General features: G+C 40.6%; 1 protein-coding gene across 8 annotated transcripts in view; it reads right to left on the bottom strand.

Moving 5' to 3' along the window:
- Nucleotides 1-27,436, bottom strand: part of PROM1 (prominin 1) — a 114,185-nt gene that overhangs the window by 48,416 nt on the left and 38,333 nt on the right. For all 8 annotated transcript variants that reach the window (XM_036853841.1, XM_036853838.1, XM_036853839.1 and 5 more), the window contains exons 3-4: nucleotides 17,399-17,454; nucleotides 11,590-11,795 (exon numbers count right to left, since the gene is read on the bottom strand). In XM_036853841.1, the coding sequence (XP_036709736.1) occupies nucleotides 11,590-11,795; nucleotides 17,399-17,454 (262 nt within the window). The remainder of the gene's footprint in view (nucleotides 1-11,589; nucleotides 11,796-17,398; nucleotides 17,455-27,436) is intronic.

Raw genomic sequence — 27,436 nt, 5'->3', positions numbered from 1 at the left:
CTATCGAAAATTTTATGTAGTACAACAAAATCTCTTGAAATTTTTAGCAGAAGATAGGAATTTATTTTTATGACATATTAGCACTATAACTTCTGTATTTTATATGGACAGACCGATTTTCTCTATTTAAAAGTAAATACTTAAAGTTTTTAGAGTATGGCTAAACATTTAAAATTTGTAGCAGTTTTTTCTACAAATTTCTACTGACAATGAAATTAGCCAATAAGAGCCAAATAAATGCTCTGTTTGTAACTGATCTCTTACTTTTTAAAGATAATTTTTCAATTTTGATTTCAATTTTATATAACTAACTCTCTCATTAAGCAAGTCTCATGATTTCCAAGGCATGCTAGCTCAATTTCTTTTCTGGAAGCTTGTGACCTCCACACCAGGAATTGACGTCACATTGTAACAAAAAAAAAAAAAAGTGAACTTTGAAAATAGCCATCTTCCTGAAAAGGACTGGGATTCAGTTTCACCACAGTAATTGGCAAAAGCTGACTTACCATACCGGGAAACTTAGAAATAACCTCTATTCTGGAGAAATAAAGGCACAGCTGTTCCTTTTTGTTGTTGCTTATAACCTTTTTGAAATTCTGAAAAATGCAGTGATGACAAATGCAAAGGAAAGGAGAGAAAAGTTGGCTTTTTCTGGAGTAAGGCACATCTGCTTAAACAGTCCGCAGTGAGATGTGGAAATGTAATCTTCTGCTGATGGTCAAACAGACTTACGTAAACATATGTCAACGTCTGTGGAATTCAAACACTTTGCAGCTGCCTTTGGAAAAGCTCAAACGGAAAAAAATATGACCACATATATTCCACATATACTAAGGGATCTTTCTCATTAACACCTATGCCTTTCTCAATTAAAAAGAAAAGATTTCAAAATTTTTAATAAAATGGGATGGATGAAAAATTAAGACTAACTTAAAAACCAACTTCTTTTTTAATTGTAACAGTATACAGCCACAGAAAGGAACTGAGCCTGATAAAAGGCAAGTAGACTGCTCTGGGCTTCTGAAAGAATTTTTTTAAAATCACATACAAAGATTATCACTAGTATCCAATCTCTGCTGAGGTTGACGGAAGCAGAGGCTAATACCTCGTTTTCTCTCTCTTTCCGTCTTGTAATTTTGTGGATATTCTTTCCCCTCTTATTTTATTCTAATCTTCTGATTTTGTGGACATAAGTTTCTTCTCCTTTTTATCTAATCATAATATGGAAATTTCTGTTTTCTCCTGGTCTTTTAATCTTCTTGGGTAGTTTTGATTACGTGCAAACAATTACTGAACTCATGCTGTTGAAGATACTTGCAAACCAGTAGGTGCTCTAAAATGATGACATCAAAATAGCTATTTAAATTAAAAAAAAAAAATTCAAAGCAAAGAAGTTTAAACTTCTAGTCTGAATTTAAAGTAAACAAAACAACCTCAAATACTACTCTTATTTAGAACTATTTATAATCCTTATATAAATTCAATGTATTATGTGAAATAAATTAGTTTAAATTTGTCACTTAGCCTCAAATAGTTGATCAACTTTGGTTTAAATGTACTGAAATTTAAAATTGTTATATTACTAAGTGGGTGGGGAAAATATCTTAAATGATTGTGTAGGAGGGATACTCGGGTGGGGAAAATATCTTAAATGATTGTGTAGGAGGATAGAATCACAGATTTTTTTTTTAAAGAATTTTCTAAACTAAAATATACTCAGGAGAAAAAGACTTATCTAAATGTGTTTGATGGGTCTGAGTTCTCAAGAATAAAAGATATATTTAGCATTCATTTTATATAAAATGAAAGCCAAGTTTACTTCTGACATTGTAGCTTTAGTGTTTATATATCTCTGTATTTAAAACCTCATATAAATAATTCAATCAGTTCAGGGTGAACTATAAAGTGTATATTGCATAATTATATGTAATGCAAATAAAAGTGCAATTTAAAAATAGAAACCCAATACAGGACATATGCTCCATTAAAAAAACTGAAAGTCCATTATTACATATGTGAACATTTATTTGGGTAAATGAGTACATGCAATAAAGAATTTTCCTGAAGTTACATCATATGTATTTATATCAAGTGAAAATTCTTAACTTGTTAAATAAGTAATCATGCTAACAAGAAGCCCTAAGGGCAAGTATTTTCAGAAGACACTTTGTCACCTGAGCTTCATCTTTGATGTCTAGGGTATACAAAAAGGAAGACACACATCTGTCCAAGTCTTTGGATGAATGAAGGATGTAAGTTTCAGGCTTAAAGGAAATGCACAAGGATCTAACTGGTCTTTGGGCTATAACCGACATTCTTCTGGTAGCTGGGGGGAGGTAACTACTCCCACAGCTATAGGGTCTGTACATTCCTGAAAACCTTTCAAACACAAAGCAGAGAGACAGGGGAAATCTGTAATTACCACTGCCCCATCCTAAGCTGCCTTTCAGAATTCAATGTGAAGAAGCAGTTAGATGCAAATTATGGACAGAGAGAACAGGGACACACAGGGAAACAGGAGAGAGAGAGACAGAGAAACCCACACCCCCATCTTGCAGATGAAACACACCCACAAAAACTACCTGGTGGTTAAACAAGGGTGCATGAAATTAGCTAACACATTCACTTGGATCCTGTTTATAATGTTAAGGTCTATTTCTTTTTCTTTTTTAACGTCTTTATTGGAGTATAATTGCTTTACAATGGTGTCTTAGTTTCTGCTGTATAACAAAGTGAATCAGCTATACATATACATATATCCCCATATCTCCTCCCTCTTGAGTCTCCCTCCCACCCTCCCTATCCCACCCCTCTAGGTGGTTATAAAGCACCGAGCTGATCTTCCTGTGCTATGTGGCTGATTCCTACTAGCTATCTACTTTACATTTGGTAGTGTATGTATGTCAATGCCACTCTCTCACTTCGTCCCAGCTTACCCTTACCCTTCCTCCTCCCTGTGTCCTGAAGTCCATTCTCTACGTCTGTGTTAAGGTCTGTTATTTCACTATTTTCAGCAGAAGGATATCTGTTCAAAAAAACTGACTGCTCTGGAATCAGTGGCAGTGCACTGGCTTTTGCTTTTTGTGGGGATTTTTTGGTTTCCCAAATTTAATTTTTAGTGTACTTAATTCAGTAAGTAACACCTGAGTGTGGTAGATAATTCAAAAGAAACAAGAAGTCTGGCTGCAGTAAGAAGCGAGTTCGCTTCCCTGCCCTTCACAGCCACCAGTTTCCTTCCCAGAGGCAACTCGCCTGGCCAGGGTCTCGGCAATCCTTTCACATGTTCTCTTTGCAACCGTAACCAAGTGTTCACATCCCCCTCCTTTTTTGTTTTTAATCACTGGTGTTGTGTTCTACACGTGGTCTGCAAACTGCTTTTCTCACTGCATCTCACTTGGGGACTGTTTCATATCAGCAACTCTAGAACTGAGCAGTGCTCTCCAATGGGTATATGGCAATATACCAATATTCCAATGAATGGTCCCCCAAAGCATACATCTCACCATGCTTCTACTGATGGTCACACTTCAAGAACTTTTCTTCTTGGGTTAGCAGACCAAACTTCAAAACTTTAAATTGTTCTGTTTAATTTTGTTTAATTTCTGTTTAATTCTGTTTTCTGCTTAAGTTCCCCAATATCAGTTATTCAGCAAAATTTGAAAGATCTTACTCATGGCTACTGAGCAACTGCGGTGCTCGGAGACACATCAAGGAGGATGTGACTGACACTCCTCGTTGTCTCTGGGTCTCCTTGAAGCCTAGCATTACTCATGTCATAGGCACTTTATTTCTGGATATGACACACTGATTGAACGGATGAGGGAATGTGGAAAGATGACCAAGTATCACAACCAGGGGTCCAGTATTGTGAAGCACAATCCTCAGCTGAGGAATCTGATTTCACAACTAAACTTCTTCGTCTTAAAAGCAGTGTACATCTAATCTGTCAGTCCATTGGAAAACTTATGGCAGCAGCAGGGGCTGCAGAAGAAACATCCTAAATCATGAAGTGTGCCCCAGACTTCAAGAGAGGGTTCCATATTATTTCCAAAAGGAAGTACACATTTAGAACCAGAAATATGCAAATTCTATAACTGGGTAATATATCACTAAAGTATAGGTTTCTGCCTCCAGATTACCCTGCAGAAACACTGAAGGAAATGTTTAATGAAAATGGTACACTATAGGAGCTGGATTTTTAGATTGATTTATGTATTATTTATAATAATTATTATTTATTTTTAACTCAATAATAGAGTCTTTTTTTTTTCGGCCATGCCTCAAGGTATGTGGGATCTCATTTCCCTGACCAGGGATCGAACCTGCGCCCCCTGAAGTGGAAGCGTGAAGTCTTAACCACTGGGCCACCTGGGAAGTCCCAATAGAGTTTTGATGCTATGTTTTAAAAGTCACAGTTTTGAAGATAATTCTCTAAAGAATCTGTGAATGCTACAACAAAGGGTAATTACCACCTTCAATGGAGAGAAAGGCATAATGAACTGATTTCTTTCTCACAATAAAAGTCTTCATTTAACAAACTTGAAAAAAAAAAAAAAGACAGGTTCCAGCTTAATTGCAAACTCAAGAAAACTGGGTATATAGATAATGTTTTGGAGACTGGTTCAAGATGGCGGAGTAGGACATGCGCTCACTCTCTCTTGCGAGAGCACCAGAATCATAACTGACGGCTCAACGATCAGACAGGAAGACACTGGAACTCACCAAAAAAGATACCCCACATCCAAAGACAAAGGAGAAGCCACAATAAGACGGTAGGAGGGGCACAATCACAATAAAATCAAATCCCAAAACCACTGGGTGGGTGACTCAAAAACTGGAGAACACTTATACCACAGAAGTCCACCCACTGGAGTGAAGGTTCTGAGCCCCACATCAGGCTTCCCAACCTGGGGGCCTGGCAATGGGAGGAGGAATTCCTAGAGAATCAGACTTTGAAGGCTAGCGGGATTTGACTGCAGGACTTCGACAGGTCTGGGGGACAAGAGAGTCCACTCTTGGAGGGCACACACAAAGTAGTGTGCACATGAGGACCCAGAGGGAAGGAGCAGTGACCCCATAGGAGACTGAACCAGACCTACCTGCTAGTGTTGGAGGGTCTCCCGCAGAGGCGGGGGGCGGCTGTGGCTCACTACGGGGACAAGGACACTGGCAGCAGAGGTTCTGGGAAGTTCTCCTTGGTGTGAGCCCTCCCGGAGTCTGCCATTAGCCCCACCAAAGAGCCTATAGGCAGCAGTGCTGGGTCACCTCAGGCCAAACAACCAACAAGGAGGGAACTCATCCCCATCCATCAGCAGACAAGCAGATTAAAGTTTTACTGAGCTCTGCCCACCAGAGCAACACCCAGCTCTACCCACCACCAGTCCCTCCCATCAGGAAATTTGCAAAGGCCTCTTAGATAGCCTCATTCACCAGAGGGCAGACAACAGAAGCAAGAAGAACTACAGTCCTGCAGGTTGTGGAACAAAAACCACATTCACAAAAAGATACACAAAATTAAAATGCAAAGGACTATGTACCAGATGTAGATGATGAACAAGATAAAACCCCAGAAAAGCAGCTAAATTAGGTGGAACTAGGCAACCTTCTAGAAAAACAATTCAGAATAATGATAGTGAAGATGATCCAGGACCTCAGAAAAAGAATGGAGGCAAAGATAGAGAAGATGCAAGAAATGTTTAACAAAGACCTAGAAGAATTAAAGAACAAACACCTAGAAGAATTAAAGAACAAACAAACAGAGATGAACAATACATTAACTGAAGTGAAAAATACACTAGAAGGAATCAATAGCAGAATAACTGAGGAATAAGAATGGATAAGTGACCTGGAGGACAGAATGGTGGAAATCACTGCCGCAGAGTAGAATAAAGAAAAAAGAATGAAAAGAAATGAAGACAGCCTAAGAGACCTTTGGGACAACATTAAATGCACCAACATTCATATTATAGGGGTCCCAGAAGGAGAAGAGAGAGAGAAAGGACCTGAGAAAATATTTGAAGAGATTATAGTCGAAAATTTCCCTAATATAGGAAAGGGAATAATCAAGTCCAGGAAGCGCAGAGAGTTCCATACAGGATAGATCCAAGGAGAAACACACCAAGACACATATTAATTAAACTCTCAAAAATTAAATACAAAGAAAAAATATTAAAAGTAGCAAGGGAAAAGCAACAAACAAGATACAACAGAATCCCCATAAGGTTAACAGCTGATCTTTCAGCAGAAACTCTGCAAGCCAGAAGGGAGTAGCAGGACATATTTAAAGTGATGAAAGGGAAAAACCTACAACCAAGATTACTCTACCCAGCAAGGATCTCATTCAGATTTGATGGAGAAATTAAAACCTTTACAGATAAGCAAAAGCTAAGAGAATTCAGCACCACCAAACCAGCTCTACAACAAATGCTAAAGGAACTTCTCTAAGTGGGAAACACAAGAGAAGAAAAGGACCTACACAAACAAACCCAAAACAATTAAGAAAATGGTCATAGGAACATACATATCAATAAGTACCTTAAATGTAAATGGATTAAATGCTCCAACCAAAAGACAGAGATGGGCTGAATGGGTATGAAAACAAGACCCATATATATGCTGTCCACAAGAGACCCACTTCAGACCTAGGGACACATACAAACTGAAAGTGAGGGGATGGAAAAAGATATTCCATGCAAATGGAAATCAAAAGAAAGCTGGAGTATCAATTCTCATATCAGACAAAGTAGACTTTAAAATAAAGACTACTATAAGAGACAAAGAAGACACTACATAATGATCAAGGGATCAATCCAAGAAGAAGATAAAACAATTTTAAATATATATGCGCCCAACTAGGAGCACCTCAACACATAAGGCTAACACTAACAGCTATAAAAGAGGAAATCGACAGTAACACAATAATAGTGCGGGACTTTAACACCTCACTTACACCAATGGACAGATCATCCAGACAGAAAACTAATAAGGAAACACAAGCTTTAAATGACACAATAGACCAGATACATTTAATTGATATTTATAGGACATTCCATCCAAAAACAGCAGGTTACACTATCTTCGCAAGCATACATGGAACATTCTCCAGGATAGATCACATCTTGGGTCACAAATCAAGCCTCTGAAAATTTAAGAAAATTGAAATCATATTAAGCATCTTTTCCGACCACAATGCTATGAGATTAGAAATCAATTACAAGGGATTTCCCTGGTGGCACAGTGATTAAGAATCCACCTCCAATGCAGGGGACACAGGTTCAATCCCTGGTCCAGGAAGATCCCACATGCAGCAGAGCAACTAAGCTGAGCAACTACTGAGCCTGTGCTCTAGAGCCCGCGAGCCACAACTACTGAGCCCATGTGCTACAACTACTGAAGCCTGCGCACCTAGAGCCCATACTCTGCAACAAGAGAAGCCACCACCATGAGAAGCCTGCACACCACGATGAAGAGTAGCCCCCACTCGCCACAACTAGAGGAAGCCCACGCACAGCAACAAAGACCCAATGCAGCCTAAATAAATAAATAAATAAACTTTAAAAGAATCAATTACAGGGAAAAAAAACATAAACACATGGAGGCTAAACAGTATATTACTAAATAATGAAGAGATCACTGAAGAAATCAAAGAGGAAATCAAAAAATACCTAGAGACAAATGACAACAAAAACACGACAATCCAAAACCTATGGGATGCAGCAAAAGCAGTTCTAAGAGGGAAGTTTATAGCAATACAACCCTACCTCAAGAAACAAGAAAAGTCTCAAATAAACAACCTAACCTTACACCTAAAGGAACTAGAGAAAGAAGAACAAACAAAACCCAAAGTTAGTAGAAGGAAAGAAATGACACAGATGAGAGCAGAAATAAATGAAATAGAAACAAAGAAAACAACAGCAAAGATCAATAAAGCTAAAAGGTGGTTCTTTGAGAAGATAAACAAAATTGATAAACCTTAAGCCAGACTCATCAAGAAAAAAAGGGAGAGGACTCAAATCAATAAAATTAGAAATGAAAAAGGAGAAGTTACAATGGACACCACAGAAATACAAAGCATCCTAAGAGACTACTACAAGCAACTCTATGCCAATAAAATGGAAAACCTGGAAGAAATGGACAAATTCTTAGAAAGGTATAACCTTCCAAGACTGAACAAGGAAGAAACAGAAACATGAACAGACCAATCACAAGTAATGAAATTGAAACTGTGATTAAAAATCTTCCAACAAACAAAAGTCCAGGACCAGATGGCTTCACAGGTGAATTCTATCAAACATTTAGAGAAGAGCTAACACCCATCCTTCTCAAACTCTTCCAAAAAATTGCAGAGGGAGGAACACTCCCAAACTCATTCTATAGGGCCACCATCACCCTAATACCAAAACCAGACGAAGATACTGCAAAAAAATAAAATTACAGATCAATATCACTGACGAATATAGATGCAAAAATCCTCAACAGAATACTAGCAAACAGAATCCAGCAACACATTAAAAGGATCATACACCATGATCAAGTGGGATTTATCCCAGCGATGCAAGGATTCTTTAACATACCCAAATCAATCAATGTATACATCATATTAGCAAATTGAATAAAACCATATGATCATCTCAATAGATGCAGAAAAAGCTTTTGACAAAATTCAACACCCATTTATAATAAAAACTCTCCAGAAAGTGTGCATAGAGGGAACCTACCTCAACATAATAAAGGCTATATATGACAAACCCACAGCAAACATCATTCTCAACGATGAAAAACTGAAAGCATTTCTTCTAAGATCAGGAACAAGACAAGGATGTCCACTCTGCCACTATTATTCAACATAGTTCTGGAAGTCCTAGCTGTGGCCATCAGAGAAGAAAAAGAAATAAAAGGAACTCAAATTGGAAAAGAAGAAGTAAAACTGCACTGTTTGCAGATGACGTGATACTATACATAGAGAATCCTAAAGATGCCACCAGAAAACTACTAGAGCTAATCAATGAATTTGGTAAAGTTGCAGGATACAAAATTATTGCACAGAAATCTCTTGCATTCCTATACACTAACAACAAAAGATCAGAAAGAGAAATTAAGGAAACAATCCCATTCACCATTGCAACAAAAATAATAAAATACATAGGAATAAACCTGCCTAAGGAGGTAAAAGACCTGTACTCAGAAAACTATAAGACACTGATGAAAGAAATCAAAGATGACACAAACAGATGGAGAGATATACCATGTTCTTGGATTGGAAGAATCAATATTGTGAAAATGACTATTCTACCCAAAGAAATCTACAGATTCAATGCAATCCCTATCAAATTATCAATGGTTTTTTTTACAGAACTAGAGCAAAAAATCTGAAAATTTGTATGGAAACACAGAAGACCCAAATAGCCAAAGCAATCTTGAGGGAAAAAAAGGGAGCTGGAGGAATCAGACTCCCTGACTTCAGACTATATTACAAAGCTACAGTAATCAAGACCATATGGTACTGGCACAAAAATAGAAACATAGATCAATGGAACAGGATAGAAAGCCCAGAGATAAACCCCACGCACCTATGGTCAACTAATCTATGACAAAGCAGGCAAGGATATACAATGGAGAAAAGACAGTCTGTTCAATAAGTGGTGCTGGGAAAATTGGACAGCTACATGTAAAAGAATGAAATTAGAACACTCCCTAACACCATACACAAAAATAAACTCAAATGGATTAAAGACCTAAATATAAGACCGGACACTATAAAACTCTCAGAGGAAAACATAGGAAGAACACTCTTTGACATAAATCACAGCAGGATCTTTTTTGACCCACCTCCTAGAGTAGTGGAAATAAAAACAAAAATAAACAAATGGGACCTAATTAAACTTAAAAGCTTTTGCAAAGCAAAGGAAACTATAAGCAAGACGAAAAGACAGCCCTCAGAATGGGAGAAAATATTTGCAAACGAATAAATGGACAAAGGATTAATCTCCAAAATATATAAACGCAACATGGAGCTCAATATTAAAAGAAAAAATAACCCAATCTAAAAATGGGCAGAAGACCTAAATAGACATTTCTCCAAAGAAGACACACAGATGGCCAAGAGGCATGTGAAAAGCTGCTTAACCTCACTAATTATTAGAGAAATGCAAATCAAAACTACAATGAGGTATCACCTCACACCAGTTAAAATGGGCATCATCAGAAAATCTACAAACAACAAATGCTGGAGAGGGTGTGGAGAAAAGGGAACGCTCTTGCACTGTTGGTGGGAATGTAAACTGATACAGCCACTATGGAGAACATTATGGAGCTTCTTTAAAAAACTAAAAATAGAATTACCATATGACCCAGCAATCCCACTATTGGGCACATACCCAGAGAAAATCATAATTCAAAAAGAGTCACGTACCACAATGTTCATTGCAGCACTATTTCAATAGCCAGGTCATGGAAGAAACCTAAATGCCCATCAACAGACAAATGGATAAAGAAGATGTAGTACATATATATAGTGGAATATTACTCAGCCATAAAAAGGAATGAAATTGGGTCATTCGTAGAGACGTGGACGGACCGAGAGACTGTCATACAGAGTGAAGAAAGTCAGAAAAAGAAAAACAAATACCGTATATTAACGCATATATGTGGAATCTAGAAAAATGGTACAGATGACCAGTTTGCAAGGCAGAAATAGAGACACAGATGTAGAGAACAAACGTATGGACCTCAAGGGGGGAAAGCAGGGGTGGGGTGGTGGTGGTGGGATGAATTGGGAGATTGGGATTGACATGTATACACTAATATGTGTAAAATAGATAACTAATAAGAACCTGCTGTTTAAAAATAAATAAATAAAATAAAATTCTTTTTTTAAATTTCCTAATAAAAAATGAGAAAAATAAAACAAAAACAAACAAAAAGAAAACTGGGCATATAATTAGAAAGTTAACTCCATTCAACAATATTCTCAAATTCCCCAATTCAGGGACTCTACCCATCTGTACAGCACAGGGAACTATACTCAGTATTTTGTAATAACCTAGAAAGGAAAAGAATCTGAAAACAAATACATATATTTATATATATATATTATATATATATATATATATATATATATACATATATAACTGAATCACTCTGCTGTACCCCTGAAACTAAGATAATATTGTATATCAACGATACTTCAATTAAAAAAAATTTTCTTGCAAAAGATCCCTTCGGACGTACAAATCAACTAGAAATAGTTGCTCTGCCTTCCTGCATGCTGCCTGTTTCGAGAGAGTTATTTAAGAGGAAGGAGGCACTGTCCTGGGAGGTGAATGCTTTCTTCAGTCCCAGATTTATCAGGATGTCTTCAAAATGAAAAAAAACACGGGGCTGGCTTATCACGTAAACTAGAGCAGCTTGGTTACAGCACTAACTTCTGCTTATAGTGATGTGCTGGGCAAGCATTTTTGTTCTCTCTTTTCTGTTTTCTGTTTTTTGAATTTCATCGTTGTTGTTTCCAACTCATGCTCAACAGTTAAAACACAAGACATTTCTCATCAACCTAAAACACAATCAGCTGTTGTCCAAGATGCTACTTGCCTTATAAATATACAAATCACCAAGAGGGAGAGTGTAAAGTAGTTCTTGAGGGCGGCCCCATTTTTCTTCTGTCGCTGGTGCATTTCTCCACCACACTTGTTACAGCAACGACACAAACTAAAGACAAACCCCACCAGAGGCATCAGAATAATAAACAGCAATCCCAGGACAGCACAGATAATAATCCCGATCTCATAGTAGATAATCTGCAAGTCAAACAAGAGAAACAGCACATACTGTAACATAAAATTACATGTAGAACATTCCACAGTGTACACATTTCATGCTTTTTAAGCTATTTGCCATCATGACTTAAATCTTGAGGGGAGGGTGTGTGTTTGTGTGTCCATTTTGAAGATCCTTCTTGAAACAAAGGAAGCAGAGATCTGAGTTATCAGAGTATGGGATCAAGCAGTTACTACCTTCTTTCGACTTCCAGGAAAATATCCAAATTCAGGGTCAAGTTGCAAATGGTGTCATTTCAACCCCAAAGGTATTTTGTTTGTTTTTAAACGGCATGACAAATTTTGGCAGAAGTCCTTGCATAATGAATAATCTATACCAAGGATGTTTTTCACCAGAAAGATAGAACTAGTAATAGTTATTAAGGATTCAAAGTAGCTTGGATTGGATCAATTAATGACAAATTCATAGTTAGTTATGAAAGAATCTGGAATATATCTAAATTTAGAAAAAAAGGCTCAGACTTTCCAAATCAGACATGTTACTCACAGGCCACTCAGTTTCCCCACCCATGTACTGGGAATAAAATACGTACCTTATAAGGTCCTTGTGAACATTGCAGATAATGTATGATTAGTGGTAAGGTGCCATGGGAAGTACCTGGCGTGGAGCAGACACTTGCTAAGTGCCCCTTTCAGGCTGGTGAGGCTGGGCTCAGCAGCCTAAGTCTCAGATAGTTCCTAGGTTCCTAGGAACTAGCACAATAGCTAGACACAATCATGTGACCTAAACCTATTTTCATAATCACTGACGGCTTTATTCCAGGCTAAATAAAAATTAATGCAACAGGATGATAAAACTCGTTCTCATTCCAATTCATGTATGCAGTTACTCACATTTCCATAAAGCAAGACACTTTAAAAGAATGGCAGAAAATTACAGGTTGGCGGTTTGCAACCTGTAATGGTTTGTAATGGACCAGCTAGATAGCAATACATTCTGAAGCCAAGCTGAGCAAAGGAAAACAAAACCCAAGCCTTGTTCCTAGAAGCAAATGTGATGTCTTAGGAGAGAGAGCACTGAACTTGGAGTCAGAGGACCTGCTTTAAATCCCAGCAGGGGCGGCTTTTAATTCTCTAAACTAGGAAATGTTACATTAGCATTAATGTCATCAGCATATTGTGAGGGACAGATAATTAAGTGAATTAATGTGTAAACAACTAGCAAAGTGCCCAGCACACAGCAAATGTTCAATCAGTATTAGCTAACTCGTGGGCAAACGCTTATGAGTATTAAGCTAGGTGCACATGGCACTTGAATATTATCTACTTCCATATTAAGGTTAAAATGCTAAAAACAAAAAAAGTGATTGCAATTTTGATGCAGGCTTCTTAAGCTAAGCTGGACACCACGGCCATGAAAAGTCGTTATTTGCTGGTGTGTAACCCGCCCTTGAAGACTCACATCATTGGCCAACTGAGAAACCAGCTCCAGACACACCAAATTCTTACTTATTTTGCTATCTTTCTCAGCAAATATTCTAAATTGTTACTATTTTTAGAAATTGTTTCTGGGAATTTCCTGGTGGTCCAGTGGTTAGGACTCCACGCTTCCACTGCAGGGGGCATGGGTTTGATCCCTGGTCGGGAAATTAAGATCTTGCAAGCTGCGTGGCACAGCCAAAAAAAAAAAAAAAAAATTGTAACATTGAACCCCAAACCCAGGAGAGAAGGTGTACTGAAATGTTTTTAATGCAGTATCTTTAGCTCCAAATACAAATTTTATATTTTGTATATAAGCTTTCCAATGTCACTACTAAATATTAGGTTAAACAGTATCAGGAACAAGATTATGTCATTTCCAGAGTTCACGTCTACACTTAAAAGTCTGGCCAAGATCTGGCAAGAACCTAAATTATTTCCTGATATACCAAGATCTCCGGAGTGCTTTGTGGATTGTGTTGAAGAGAAGCTCAAGATTTAAATTTGCAGATGGGTTGCTATTCTTTCGTGGACTACAAAAGCTGAAAGAGAAGATGGAAGATGATGGCAGAAACAAAAAGGAAACAATTTAAAAATCATCACAGTGGAGATGACAGTGAACAGAAAGTTCTGGCAAAAGCGTCACACCACTCGCGGGCTTTAGACAGAGCAACATGAAACAGCAAGTGAGGACTTTACCTTCAGAATCAAGACTACATTTTCTGGCTGAGGAAGTCAAAGCGGTTGCAGAGTTTGTGCAAGCAGAGGCAGCATGCATCAAGAAAACAGAAAACATTACTGGAGTGATTAACCACAACTGAGACCATTAATATCCCACACAGAGGAAATCAAGGGAGAGGAGGATGACACAAGACAGGAACATAAAAGGAGCATTTATTAGACAAACAGTGTTTTGGGTACAGTCAAGCTCTAGGGCTCACATTTGGATTTACATTGGATTTCTTGAAAGGTTCTTAATCAGTATGCTAATCAGTTATGGACAAGGGGAGCTAGAGGGAAAGTTACAAATGCTTAACACACTAACCACAACCACATGGTCTCCATGAAACAGAGAATCAGTGGCTGCCTAGAACCCCAGAGCCCAAGGCGCCAACTTCCAAGTGCCCTTTCTAAAATGACAATCTTACGGTATCATTCCCTTGTTTAACAGCATTCCATGGATTCCCACCATGTCTAATTCAAACTCCTCCACGTGGTCCTATGTTATTTAATTCTGGCTTCATGTCCCAATTCTTCTTGACCACTCTAGTCCCCAGAAAGCATCATGGTCTCTCTCCCTTTCCTCACTTTGGGTTCCCTCTTGCTTGAACCTTATTCCCATCACTCTTCCCCTGATGAAACTCAAGTCTGAGTTTGGATGTTGCTTTCTCGAGGAAGTCTGTCTTGATAACAACGTCTGGGTTTGCTGTACATCCCTCCTTCATGATGCCATGGAGTCCTATACTTGCCCTTTCACAGTGCTTACCTCATTTGCTCAATTTATAAGACTATCCTTCTTTTTGGAAGAGGGAGGTGACATATGTATGAAGAGGGACAAAGTCATTATTGTTGTAATAGTTGACTTAAAATGTCCTCACGTGGTTAAATAAAATTATGTGGCTCCATGGTGTTCTCCAGATGACGTTTTTCAAGTTGTCTGGTCCAGGAAATCCAAGTTTGGAAGCCATTGCCTTAGCTGGCAGATTTTCACAGGTGCGGAAGAACAATGTTTGTGATGGTAATAACCTTTAAAGGAGGCATCATCTGAAATGTTGGGATGGGCAGTTCAGATACACATGCCCCTGGGGACCCACAGGGCATCTTGAATGACCCCAGCCTCCCTTCCTGGGTCCGGGCCCCACGGGCTTGTTACCTCCCAACCTCACCAATCATAAGCTCCTTTTAACAGCGTGTGTTAAAAACACTGACTTCAGGCCCCTCCCCTGGAGAAGCGTCAGGAGATTTGGGTAAGACCAGGAATCTGTCTTTAAAACAAGCCCCGTGTCATGATTATGATTAAGTGCCTCTTCAGTCTTGGTGTATAGATACCTCAGCTCTCTCACCTTCCCATGGGCTAATTCCCACACAGGTGTCTTTGGCGTCTATCACAGCTCCTCTACAGGATGGAGCTCTGCTGCCCCCTGTGGCAGGTGGCGGAATGATACACCCTCTACAGGCGGCCCTCCCTCCGCTGTGTCACCTCCCACTTCACAGCCAGGGTTCCCTGCACCTCCCAAATAAGTGACTTGCCCTGGAGTCCTTGACTCAGGGTCTGCTTCTGGGACTCTGACCAAACACACCCAGCATTCATCTCCCTAAAGCCAATCAGAAAGCTCCCTTCCCAAGGAGCCCTGGCTTGTTTGGTGTCTTTGCTTAACCAAATCCCTCTTCCTTGGATAACCGGAAAACATGACCCAATTCCACACCTAGGGTAGGATTCCGTTCATTCCTGTGGGCCCAGTTCTGGCTCCTTTCTCTACACCAGCTCCACCCAAACGGTTTTTATCCGTTTGTAAAGACACCTGAGGTGGAGAGGAAATCAGGAAGTAGGGGGGGTCCCCAAGTTTACAGGAACTCCAAGTCTAATATCAAGCCAACCATAAAGGACTCGTCCAACTAAGAGTCCTGCCATGGATGGTGGCAGCCAACTCTGGCTCATGCTTGTCAGGCTGCCCAGAGTCACCTCAGAGTCTGAGGACCTGGTCCTCTAAGGCTTGGGCCCAGATGAGAGAGTCCAGCCTCTCACGCCCAACCCATTCCTTGGCAGAGCAAACTGGCATTCAGGCTGGGCTGCTAATGGCATGCAAATTTTCAAGATAAATATAAAAGCAAAGATCCTTTTATTCTGCCCAGGGAAGCAGGCACACATGGGCAATCACGTTTGGAAGATATAAATGAAGCCAGTGGCACTGAAGAATGAAAATGCTTTCTGTGGTAGGAGGGAAGGTGTAGGCACTAGTGTGTATCTGGCTCATCCTATTTTATACACATAAATGGCCTTGAGATGAGAACTTCCTCTTTGGCTTCTGCATTCACTTTCCCCTTAAGCATCATTCTATTGCAAATTGAGAATATGCGGCCACCGTTCCCACCACTGGGCGAGAGTTCACTGCCTTCACACCCATTGGAGACACTGTCATTCACATTTGTTGTGCTGGCCATTAAATAAATAAAAGTCCACTGGTACCTTTATTGTTGTCTTGATAACTACCTTCGTACCAGGAAAGGATGGAACGAACGAATCGTCTGACCCTGCAGGACTAATAGCTTGACACACAGATTCAACTAATTTTTATTATCCTAACATTCAATGCAAAAACATTCGTCTGTTGATTTCATTGGCAACCGACATTCATCATAGGCCAAAATCGAAATAACACACTGTTCTGTTTAGGTAAGTTAACCTCGTGGATGCAAACAGAGTGAATTAACAGCACCTTAACCCTAACCCTAACCCTAACCTTGGTATTAAGTAGAGACATGAAAGGTGCCTGGATGCTTTCTGACAATACTGTCCACTCATCTGAGTGAGGCCTTCAAGGCCCTCCCCTGATCTGGCCCCAGCTCACCTGTCCTTCCCCTTCCTCCTCACCCACCAGCTCCATCCCTCTGCTTCCTCCTCTCACGCCTCATCCTCTGCTCACGTGGTCCCCACAGCTTGGAACACCTGCAAAGCTGCCTCCCCACCTGTTCCAGCCCTGCTTATCTTTTTAACAACAAGCCCCCAAATCACTTCCTTGTGGAAGAGCTCTGGTAAGAATTAATTCTTTTTCTTCTACAAGTATGCATGTGTATGTTAAAAGTACGCATGCCTGTTTCTAGGGATGTTCAAACCATTCCATTTAGCTAAGGGGTTCTCATCCCTTGTCTAAAAAAAGTAGCATAAGACTTCCTTTAAGGAAATTTTAGTTTTTCAATAACATATAGCTTGAAAGGTGAATGTTTCTTCAAATGCTACTTTTGAAATTTCTGCTGTAGTTCAAATGGGATTAATAAGGCATTTCAATACTCCATAAAGCTTCTTAGTCAAGAAAGGTTACTCAATTCACAGGTAAAACAACTGGTTGTTTAAAGATTTACTTTCAAGTCAGCCAAAGTTTTGCTCATGTTTATTTTTTGCTAACAAATTCATCAATCAAAATTACCTTCTCATAATCCGTTGACAGGTCAAACTTCTTCTGGACAACTTTTCTTAAAATATCTGGGGGGAAAAAGCCACAAAACAACGGCACGATTACTTTTTCAGTAAAAATATAAAATGCATATTTAGAAAATAAAGGTCTATATGTGCTCAGAAATTACTGAACCTCAATATAGTATTCTTATACTTTTATTCCTCTTTCTTAATGTAGGTAAATAATTGACCTAATGAGGCTCTAACCAGAAGCAAAGAACGGAGAACAAACAAATATTTTCGACCTACGATTTTGCCAGTGGCAAAATTAGAGGGTTGCCATCTTTAAGAGTTTTCAATTTCACACAAAACACCTTAATGTTTACCAGCAAACTACATATACCTCATTAACAGTCACTAATAAAATGTTACATTGATACTGCTAATTCTTTTTTTGTCAATAAATCAAGTTTAATTAATTATGATTTATTAAATTTCCAGCACCGCCACGCCCACGTGTTGATTCTGGCTGTTCAGCCATACAAACTACAAGAGCAGAGCGACAGACACCGTACGGTCTCCAGAGCCTCCAATCTTTATTATCTGGCCCTTCACAGAAAAAGTCTGCCCTCCTGGTCTATATGAACATGTTGACAGGACACTGAATCACAAGGTTTAAAGTTTTGATGTGACCAGTGTGCATGATTTTTGCTGGTTAATTTATGTAAGCCAGGTTGGACTTACAGCACCACCACTAGCCACAGGAAATAAGGAATCTCTAAACTCTAAATGTGATTTTTCTTTTAAGTTGGAAAATGCATTAACATTTGCATGCAGATTAGGAACATCAGATTTCCTTAGGGAACTGTGACTCCATTTATCCCTAATGTTTTTTGCCCCACAGCCCATGAAATTGCTTTCTTAATAATTTGGAACCACGAATGCAATTTATTCTTTAATACTTCTACTTTTACATAATATTTTACAAATGAAAGGAATCTTACAGTTAACCTAATCCAAGAGCTCTTAACATGAGATGTCCCTCTCCATCTCCAAGCAGTGCAAGAAAAACCCAAAATGCTAAGCAAAACCGAATTTTTCTGTGTATGCCCATTTGGGGCATTTTAAAATTCTCACATAGGTCAGGAGCCACCTCGTATCCTGATTCTCCCATCTAGTAATGATATAGCATAGCTGATGGCCAGATAGGGAGGGTGACTTGTCTAAAATCAGTGATTTGTGAGGCCAGACCCAGGCCCAGGTCTTCCTTCCCCTGGTGCGAGGTCCTTCCCACACTGCACATTGTCTTCTGCCCCAGGAATGAGCTTCTGGAATGCTAGGACTGTATCCCGTATAAGCACTTCCGAAGTATACTACTGGGGGTCGCAAATGAAACCCCATGGTGAACGCTTTTTTAAAGCAAAGACATTCACATGTACAGGCCAGGAAACAAAGCAAGCCACTTCCCCACACGGCCTTCTGGAAAACAATTTTCCACCTGCACAGAGCAGATAGATACATGGAGCAGACCTGTAAAGGATGTGCTGCAGGAACAGAGATTTTCAAACTGGTAGGAAACCCTGGGAACCCTAGAGTTTCTCCAAGGTACCTTGGGGGCAACCCAGGATCACAGGTGTTCCCCGGCCTTGAACCAGTCTCTTTGCTTTAGTCTGCTGCACACACGTAACAGGCGTTGCTCTAGTAGAGCTCTGTGGAGGTGAGCCAATGCCAGAGAACATGGCTTGTGTACCCATGGCAACCTCTGGGAAACAGTGACATTCGTCTCTGCCAAACAGATGCCCCCATCAGTTTGCTTGAAGACCCAGCCCCTCCTGAGTCCTTCTGTGATGCTGGTGGCCCTGGGTGTCCCAGGCATGGTCCCAGCTACAGCCAACGACAACACTCACTGGCAGTTGATCCCTGTCCTTTGGCTGCCAGCTGGCTCTGACCCTCTGGCAAAGCTGATCCTTGCTGTACTGGCTAAAAACCCATCCCAAGACTTTGGAGCAGAGATGTTCTCCCTTCCCGTGGTTTAGAGTAGCACTGTCTTACAGAAATCTATCTCAAGCCACATCAGTAATTTCAAATTTTCTAGTAGTTCCATTTAAAAACATGATTAATTTAAAATTAATTTTAATATGTTTTACTTACTCTGAATATATGCAAAGTAGTGTCATTTCAAGATATCATCAGTGTAAATATTAATGAGCTATTTACAGTCTTGTTTTCATACTAAGAGTTCAGAAGCCGGTGTCAATGCCCTTTAGTTCAGGCAAGCTACACAGTTCAAGTGCTCCATGGCCACACGTGGTTAGTGGCTCCTGCACTGGACAGCACAGGCTCAGAGGCGGCAGGTCACCCTGCCCACTCTCACCCCGGAGCAATTCCATTTCCCCCAAAGCCCCAAGGCCTCTATCCGTTTCCTTATTGCCCCCTCCTTCCTTTCCAGCATCCCCTGTCACAAAAACACAGAATGAGCGTCCTTCATGCTCAGGACCACAATATCCATTTTTCCCTTGGCTTCCCTGTGTATCTCTAATTAAGCGGCTCTTAATCAGGGTGAGTGAACATCAGAAAAGCCTGTACAACACAACCCAAGCATCTTTACTTGACAAGCCCCGACATTAACCTTCTGCTGCTCACACCTCATCTGGGAGCCCATGGGACCCCACACTAGGAAATTCTATCTCAGATCTACTTGGTTCACTGCTGATGAGAACTTTGAATCCATTACGGTCCATCTCAGAAAGCACGTGGAAGAACCAGGGTCTCACTTCTGCCCCACACTTTTCATGGTTCCCAAGTGTCACTCGTTCTACTGCATCCAGTCCTTTGTCTTTGTCTTTCCTGGCCAGCTCATAAAAGGCTTCTGGTGGAAACCATCTCGGCCTCTGGATCGCCTGCATCCTCATGTTGGAGGGGGCCATGGACAGGATGTGACCACTGGCTGACCTGCGAGCTGGACCCAGACACCCAGAAGCTGCTCACCCCTCCCCTGCCCTTGGAACGTCCGTTCTGCCCACCCATCCCACACTAGGAGCTGGGTTCAAGGATGCAGTCTTGAGAGAGTAATGTGTAGTTGAGACCATCTGTATGGTCTACATAACTGAATCCAGTTGAGACCACTACATAAACTTTTAAGATTCAGGCAGGTGGGTGCGGAGATCTACTCATCTTGCAGCTGCTCAAGACAAGCCTCGTAAGTAAGTTCCTTTCTTTCTTAAACCTGCCACTGTCCCATCTGGAGGGGTCCGCCTCTTTCTCAGTCCCTCCTTGCCCCCAAGTTTCAGATTTCACTTGGGTCCCTCCTAAGGCTGCGAAGCAACCCCTCAGCAAGTTCCAGGGCTCCAGAACTGTCTGTGGTATGGGTGCCGCACAAACACAATACTTCTTTACCAAAAAAAAATGCTGCTTCCACTCCATAGATCAGACAGGACCCCTGAATTCTGTGACTAGTTCCTTGTATTGCCCGGTGGGTATTAACCATTAACACGCAGGTGGCACAGAGCCCCAAACAGAGAACACGCAAACTGGAAACCTCGGCTTAGCCTTGGTGCTCACCAAAGATGACCATACCGTGACCAACACCAGCTCTGAGAGCTTCCAAATGAACAGATTCTACCCTAATATTCTCCACTGTGTCTACCTGCTTCTTCTCAGCCCTGAGAAGGCGTGCACAGCTCAAAGCAGGTTGTAAAATGATGTCATGATGGCAGTGGGTTCTGTTTGTTGCACGAATCCTGGTGACTTAAACCTGACCCAGTCTTCGGGTCATTCAACAATATTCAACCACCATATTAAGCGCCTACAGGGTGCCAGGTGCTGTGATCATGATAGAAAGGAGTAAGACCTCTTGCTTGAGAAACCACAGTCTTCTCCTGCCATCCATGTGACTTCAGTGTGGACAATAGTGACCCCTTTGTCCTTCCAGAGCTGAGGGAGGATCTGCTGAGATGGGGCCTGAAAGGCACCGAGCACCAGACTGGACGGCTCCAGGAGGCCGGTGAGTTCTCCTTGCCCTGAGCTCGGAGGGCGGCCTGGCCACCTTTTTCATGCCCTGCTTCATTTCTCACTATATCTTTCCATGCTCTTTTCCATAACATAATAGTTGCCTCTTAAGGTACAGCAGTGGGAGGGAAATATGTAAGCAGGCAGATGAGAAAGCTTTTTTCATGGTAGAAGACTGTTTCTCGGCATCTGACTCTGTGGGTCTTCCTGGAATGACAGGGACCGTCCGCCTCTCTGTGCTCAGCCCCTAGACCTTACAGTGTCTTCTTATCCGGGACTTACTTTAAATTTCATGTGATGATGGAAATTAAGAAATGTTGCAGCAAGAGCGAATTCTGACCCCTTGGTTATACCACTAGGCTACAAAGTAGGTTGGTTTTGTTTTTGGCTCTTCGTGTGTGTGTGTGTGTAACTTCTCTATGAGTTGTTTGATGTCTGAAGCTACACAAGCAACATAAAATAAGAAAAGTGCCTTGTGCAGGATCCATCTATAACAGACCCATCTTCCTCATCTTTGACAAGATATTTGTTTCCTAACTGGTTTCTTTTAATACATATGTAGGTTCTGAACCAACCCAGGCAAAGTGCAAGTTCACTTTTGGAATGTTCTCTCATAAAATGGATAGAGAACTTGAAAACCCCAGTTGTTGGCAGGTGATTTATCAGATTTGTGACAAACTTAAGTGCTCCTGGAAAGACTTTGCTGATAATATCTATTTGACAACTTAATTAAGTTAGGTCTCTTAATTTAAAAATGTACCACAGGGCTTCTCTGGTGGTGCAGTGGTTAAGAATCTGCCTGCCAATGCAGGGGACACGGCTTTGATCTCTAGTCCGGGAAGATCCACATGATGCAGAGAAATTAAGCCTGTGTGCCACAGCTACCGAGCCTGCGCTCTAGAGCCCGTGCTCCGCAACAAGAGAAGCCACCGCAACGAACAGTAGCCCCCGCTTACTGCAACTAGAGAGAGTCCACGCGCAGCGACGAAGACCCAACGCAGCCAAAAAAAAAAAAATGTATCACACTTTTCATCTTCTAAATTGTGTTCCTGCCATTTACTGGGAACAGAATCTCCCAAAAGTGCGAAACTATATTAAAAAGTATTTTTGATAAAGATATTTTTATTTCTGATATAAAATAGGCATTTAGTATGTTGTAAATCACTCTACTCTATGTAAAACAATATTATTGTAATGTAGTTCTTGCTAAAATATTATGTAATGTTAATTTTGTTCATAGTTGTTCATTTTTCTGCCAAAAGTATTCTAATTTTAGGTTGTTTTGTTTTAAAAGGCTTTTAGAAAAGCCTTTTAGTCAAGTCTTATATTCAGGTTATTTTAATTTCTACCTGATGTTTTCTAGTTTCTTTGACCAGATGCAACAATATAGGATTATTAACATTAAACCTAAAATTAAGTTATAGACTTAGAAGCATTATGGTGTAAGCATTAAAATTAGGAGAGTAAAATGTTCAGAACAGGTTTTTCTTTTTTTTAAAATTATTTATTTATTTATTTGGCTGCGCTCAGTCTTAGTTGCGGTGTGCATGTGGGATCTAGTTCCCTGACCGGGGAACGAACCCGGGCCCCCTGCATTGGGAGAGAGGAGTCTCAACCACTGGACCACCAGGGAAGTCCCCAGGTTTTTCTTTATGAACAAACGTTAGAGGGTGAATCATTTTTTTTTCCTAGATGTCAGGTTAAATTTGTTATTGTACTGAGAACTCCTATTAATAAAAAATTACCCACACACAGAGTTAGCCCTCTTGGGCACTTAAAGTGTCTACCTGGAAATGTGATTAACTAAGAGCATAAATAGTGTTGTGTCCCCCTGTGGAGACGCCCACAGGGTCCCCCATTGACCCCCAGTGGCACTCTTTTATACTCACAAGGTCTGGGGGGGGTCTCTGTACTAAGAATGACTTAATCTGTTAATTTGTGCATTAAATCAACACTGCTCAAAGTGAAAGAGATTATTCACATTTTTACTAAAGCTATTAGTTTTATAAGTAGAATAAAATGATATTCAAGTTCAATTTAAAATCCTACCAACACTGGGCTTCTAAATACATAACTTCAGTAAATTAAACATTACTTAAAACAAAACTTTAATTGTTTCTTTCCAGGCACAAAAGACTTCCGTCTACACCAAATTCCTGAGAGGATGAGGGGCAGAGAGGCAAACCAAGTGGAATGCCTGACAAGTCCTGATAAAACACAAACTTAGTTTGAAAAGTGTGAACTTCTTGGACGTGCTGGCATGACACCAGGTGTGGAAGAGCTAGTGGCATTTTGCCCTGAGAAGGGTGTTTAGGGCAGTGCTCATTATGTTGCACTAACCTGAAAATGTTGGCGTCTGTCCTTCCCCTCCACCCTTGTACCGCACACGCTTCACTGCTCTGCCCTCTCCAGTTCTTCAGCCTGTGGCACCAAATGAGTGCTCAGCAGAACCATGTGTGGCCTCAGTTTCCTTGGCCCACTGCCTGATTCCCCAGCCCCCCTGCAGTTAGGTGGGGGCCCGTGACTTGAGTTCTGGTCAGTGGAATGTGGGTAGACAGGCGTGCACATCACTTCTACTCCTGGCCTCTACAACCTCCTGTAAGACCCTTGATGGTCGCTCACTTGACCCATCTACCCATCACCCACTGGAGGAGCCAGTGGAGAAATCCAAAGCCCAATAGGATGACGGAACCATTACAGAGTGCCCAGCCCTCACCACTCCATCACTTCTACATTGGACTGAGCTGTTAGAGAGAAATGTTTTTCACCGAAATTTGGGCTTGTTTGTTATAGCAAATGGTGTCACTTACCCTAACTAAAAAAGCCTTAGCCAATTAAGACCCCCAACATTTTCCATTGCAAGCCTCCTCTACAAATAGCCTAACCTGCTAGCTTTGACCAAACAAAGGCGAACTCACTTTTCTCAGGAGCAAGTGTACACATAAATAACATAGCCGACTAAGACTTACTGAAGCCAGTAGGATGGCACTAGCATAAACCAGGATTTTAAAAGACATCTTCATTCAAAGATCAGAATTTCTGTATTCGTGATCCAGCAATCCCACTCCTGGGCATATACCCAGAGAATATTATAATTTAAAAAGATACATGCACCCCAGTGTTCATTGCAGCACTGTTTACAGTAGCCAATACATGGAAACAACCTAAATGTCCATCGACAGATGAATGGATAAAGAAAATGTGGTAGGGCTTCCCTGGTGGCACAGTGGTTGAGAATCTGCCTGCCAATGCAGGGGACACGGGTTCGAGCCCTGGTCCGGGAAGATCCCACATGCCGCGGAGCAACTAGGCCCGTGAGCCACAATTACTGAGCCTGCGCGTCTGGAGCCTGTGCTCCGCAACAAGAGAGGCCGCGATAGTGAGAGGCCCGCGCACCGCGATGAAGAGTGGCCCCCGCTTGCCGCAACTAGAGGAAGCCCTTGCACAGAAACGAAGACCCAACACAGCCAAAAATAAAATATAAAAAATAAAATAAAATAAATAAAAAAGATTACTATAAACCACTTTAAAGTAAAAAAAAAAAAAGCAAAACAAGACAATTTAAAAAAAAAAAAAGAAAATGTGGTAGATATATACAACAGAATATCACTCAGCCACAAAAAAGAATGAAATAATGCCATTTACAGCAACACAGTTGGACCTAGGGATTATCATACTAAGTGAGGTAAGTCAGACAAAGACAAAAATCATATGATATTGCTTATATGTGGAATCTGAAAAAAAAGATATAAATGAACTTATTTACAAAACAGAAATAGACCCACAGATATAGAAAACAAATTTATGGTTACTGAAAAGGAAGGGGGGGGGAAGGATAAATTAGGAGGATGGGATTAACATATATACACAACTCTATACAAACTAGATAACCACAAGGACCTACTGTATAGCACAGTAGGGAACTGTACTCAATATTTTGTAATATCTATAAGGGAAAAGAATCTGAAAAACAATATAGATGTTCAGTTTCATATATATATATATATATATATAACTAACATGATACTGTAAATCAATTATACTTCAATTAAAAAATTATTTTTTTAAAAGAATTTCTGGGCTTCCCTGGTGGCGCAGTGGTTGAGAATCTGCCTGCCAATGCAGGGGACGCGGGTTCGAGCCCTGGTCTGGGAAGATTCCACATGCCGCGGTGCAGCTGGGCCCGTGAGCCACAACTACTGAGCTTGCGCGTCTGGAGCCTGTGCTCCGCGATAAGAGAGGCCACGATAGTGAGAGGCCCGCGCACCGCGATGAAGAGTGGCCCCCACTTGCCACAACTAGAGAAAGCCCTCGCACAGAAACGAAGACCCAACACAGCCATAAATAAATAAATAAATAAAAAGAAAAAAAAAAAGAATTTCTGTATTCATAAAAGAATGCATGAAATGGCATTTGAACCCAGAAAAACCACTACAAAATGCAACGCAATAGAGCTCAGATAAACTCTCTTGCTGTCTGCTCCTCATCCATGGGTCTATAAAGCCTTGATAGTCATTAATAGGCTTAGCTGATAGGTCCATAAGCCTTTCAAAAGCTTCACTACCAACTGAATTTTCCTCACCTACAAAACATATGTTCACAATCAGTTTAAACCATGAATTCAAGCATGTCTCTAGTGCTAGACTATTTACGTAAAATACTCTCAGGTAACAGTATTATCCTGGGAAACGTGCATCAGATAAGGAGTTAAGACTAAGTGGATGTAAGATCTTGGTACCCTCTCCAAGAGTTATGTGCACAGGCTGGCTGGTAAAATGGGTTGTGAGCACCAGCTAACAGGTCCAGGCTGTTCTTTCTGGAGGAGAACGCAGATTTAAATCAACATGCAGGGCTTTCCTGGTGGCGCAGTGGTTAAGAATCCGCCTGCCAATTCAGGGGACACGGGTTCGAGCCCTGGTCCGGGAAGATCCCACATGCCGCAGAGCAACTAAGCCCATGCGCCACAACTACTGATCCTGCACTCTAGAGCCTGTGAGCCACAACTACTGAGCCCACGTGCTACAACTACTGAAGCCCACCCGCCTAGAGCCCGTGCTCCGCAACAAGAGAAGCCACCGCAATGAGAAGCGCACGCGCCGCAGCAAAGAGTAGCCCCCGCTCGCCGCAACTAGAGAAAGCCACCGCACAGCAACAAAGACCCAACACGGCCAAAATAAATAAATAAATAAATAAAATAAATTTTAAAAATAAAAAATAAATCAAGATGCAAAGGTAGTTGGTGAAAATGTACATTTACATAATTTGTATGTGGTCCCTAGAACTTTCCCCAGAGCCCCATGTGGAAGAGATCTTATGTTGGATTACAGACAGAGGTATTCCACTGCAGTTGGTTGAAGCTTGTCTTCTCTCTTTGGTCTAGGTTTTCTGTGGATTGTTTTTATGCTTTAGAGCTTCCTCATTCTGATTTCTAAAATGAAATTTGATTCTTCTCTTGACAGGAAAATCTCACTAATTCAAACAAATTAGGAAACTTCTGGTTATTTGGATAATTTGACTCAGTTTACCTTTTATCAAGAAAAATGTTTAAGGAGCCAACTCATTGCATAGAAAATGTTTAAATCTATATTACATTAGCATAGTAGGTGTGATCCATTCTGATAGCTGACAGGTTAGTGGAAAAATAAAAAGAAGGGACTCATGCCTTAGACATTTTATTTTAACTTAAAGTATATAAATACAAATATATTTGACCATCATTTGATGCAAAGCCGAGGTCCTTTATTGGATATCAGTCCTCTGGCTAGAATGGAGGTGAGTTAAGATAGTATACAAGGTTAAAAAAAAAAAAAAAAAAAAAAACACAAAAAATCTCCTCACTTATTTAGAGGCAGACTTGTGTAAACCATCCCATCGCCAAGCTACAAGATTAGGGTAGATGAAAAGAGCCCACATGGGCTCACAGAGGGACACTGTCTACACAGAACGTGGTTACTTCAGAGAAAGAACTTGGTGATCATAAACTCTGCCTCAGGAAAAATGGAAGGACCTTGCTTATTTGATTCTTCAGTGGTTGGAATGCGGGAGAGGGCTAGAATTTTCT

The sequence above is a fragment of the Balaenoptera musculus genome, chromosome 5 (assembly GCF_009873245.2).
Source record: "Balaenoptera musculus isolate JJ_BM4_2016_0621 chromosome 5, mBalMus1.pri.v3, whole genome shotgun sequence".
Lineage (NCBI taxonomy): Eukaryota > Metazoa > Chordata > Mammalia > Artiodactyla > Balaenopteridae > Balaenoptera > Balaenoptera musculus.
This window is presented reverse-complemented; position numbering and strand designations above follow the sequence as displayed.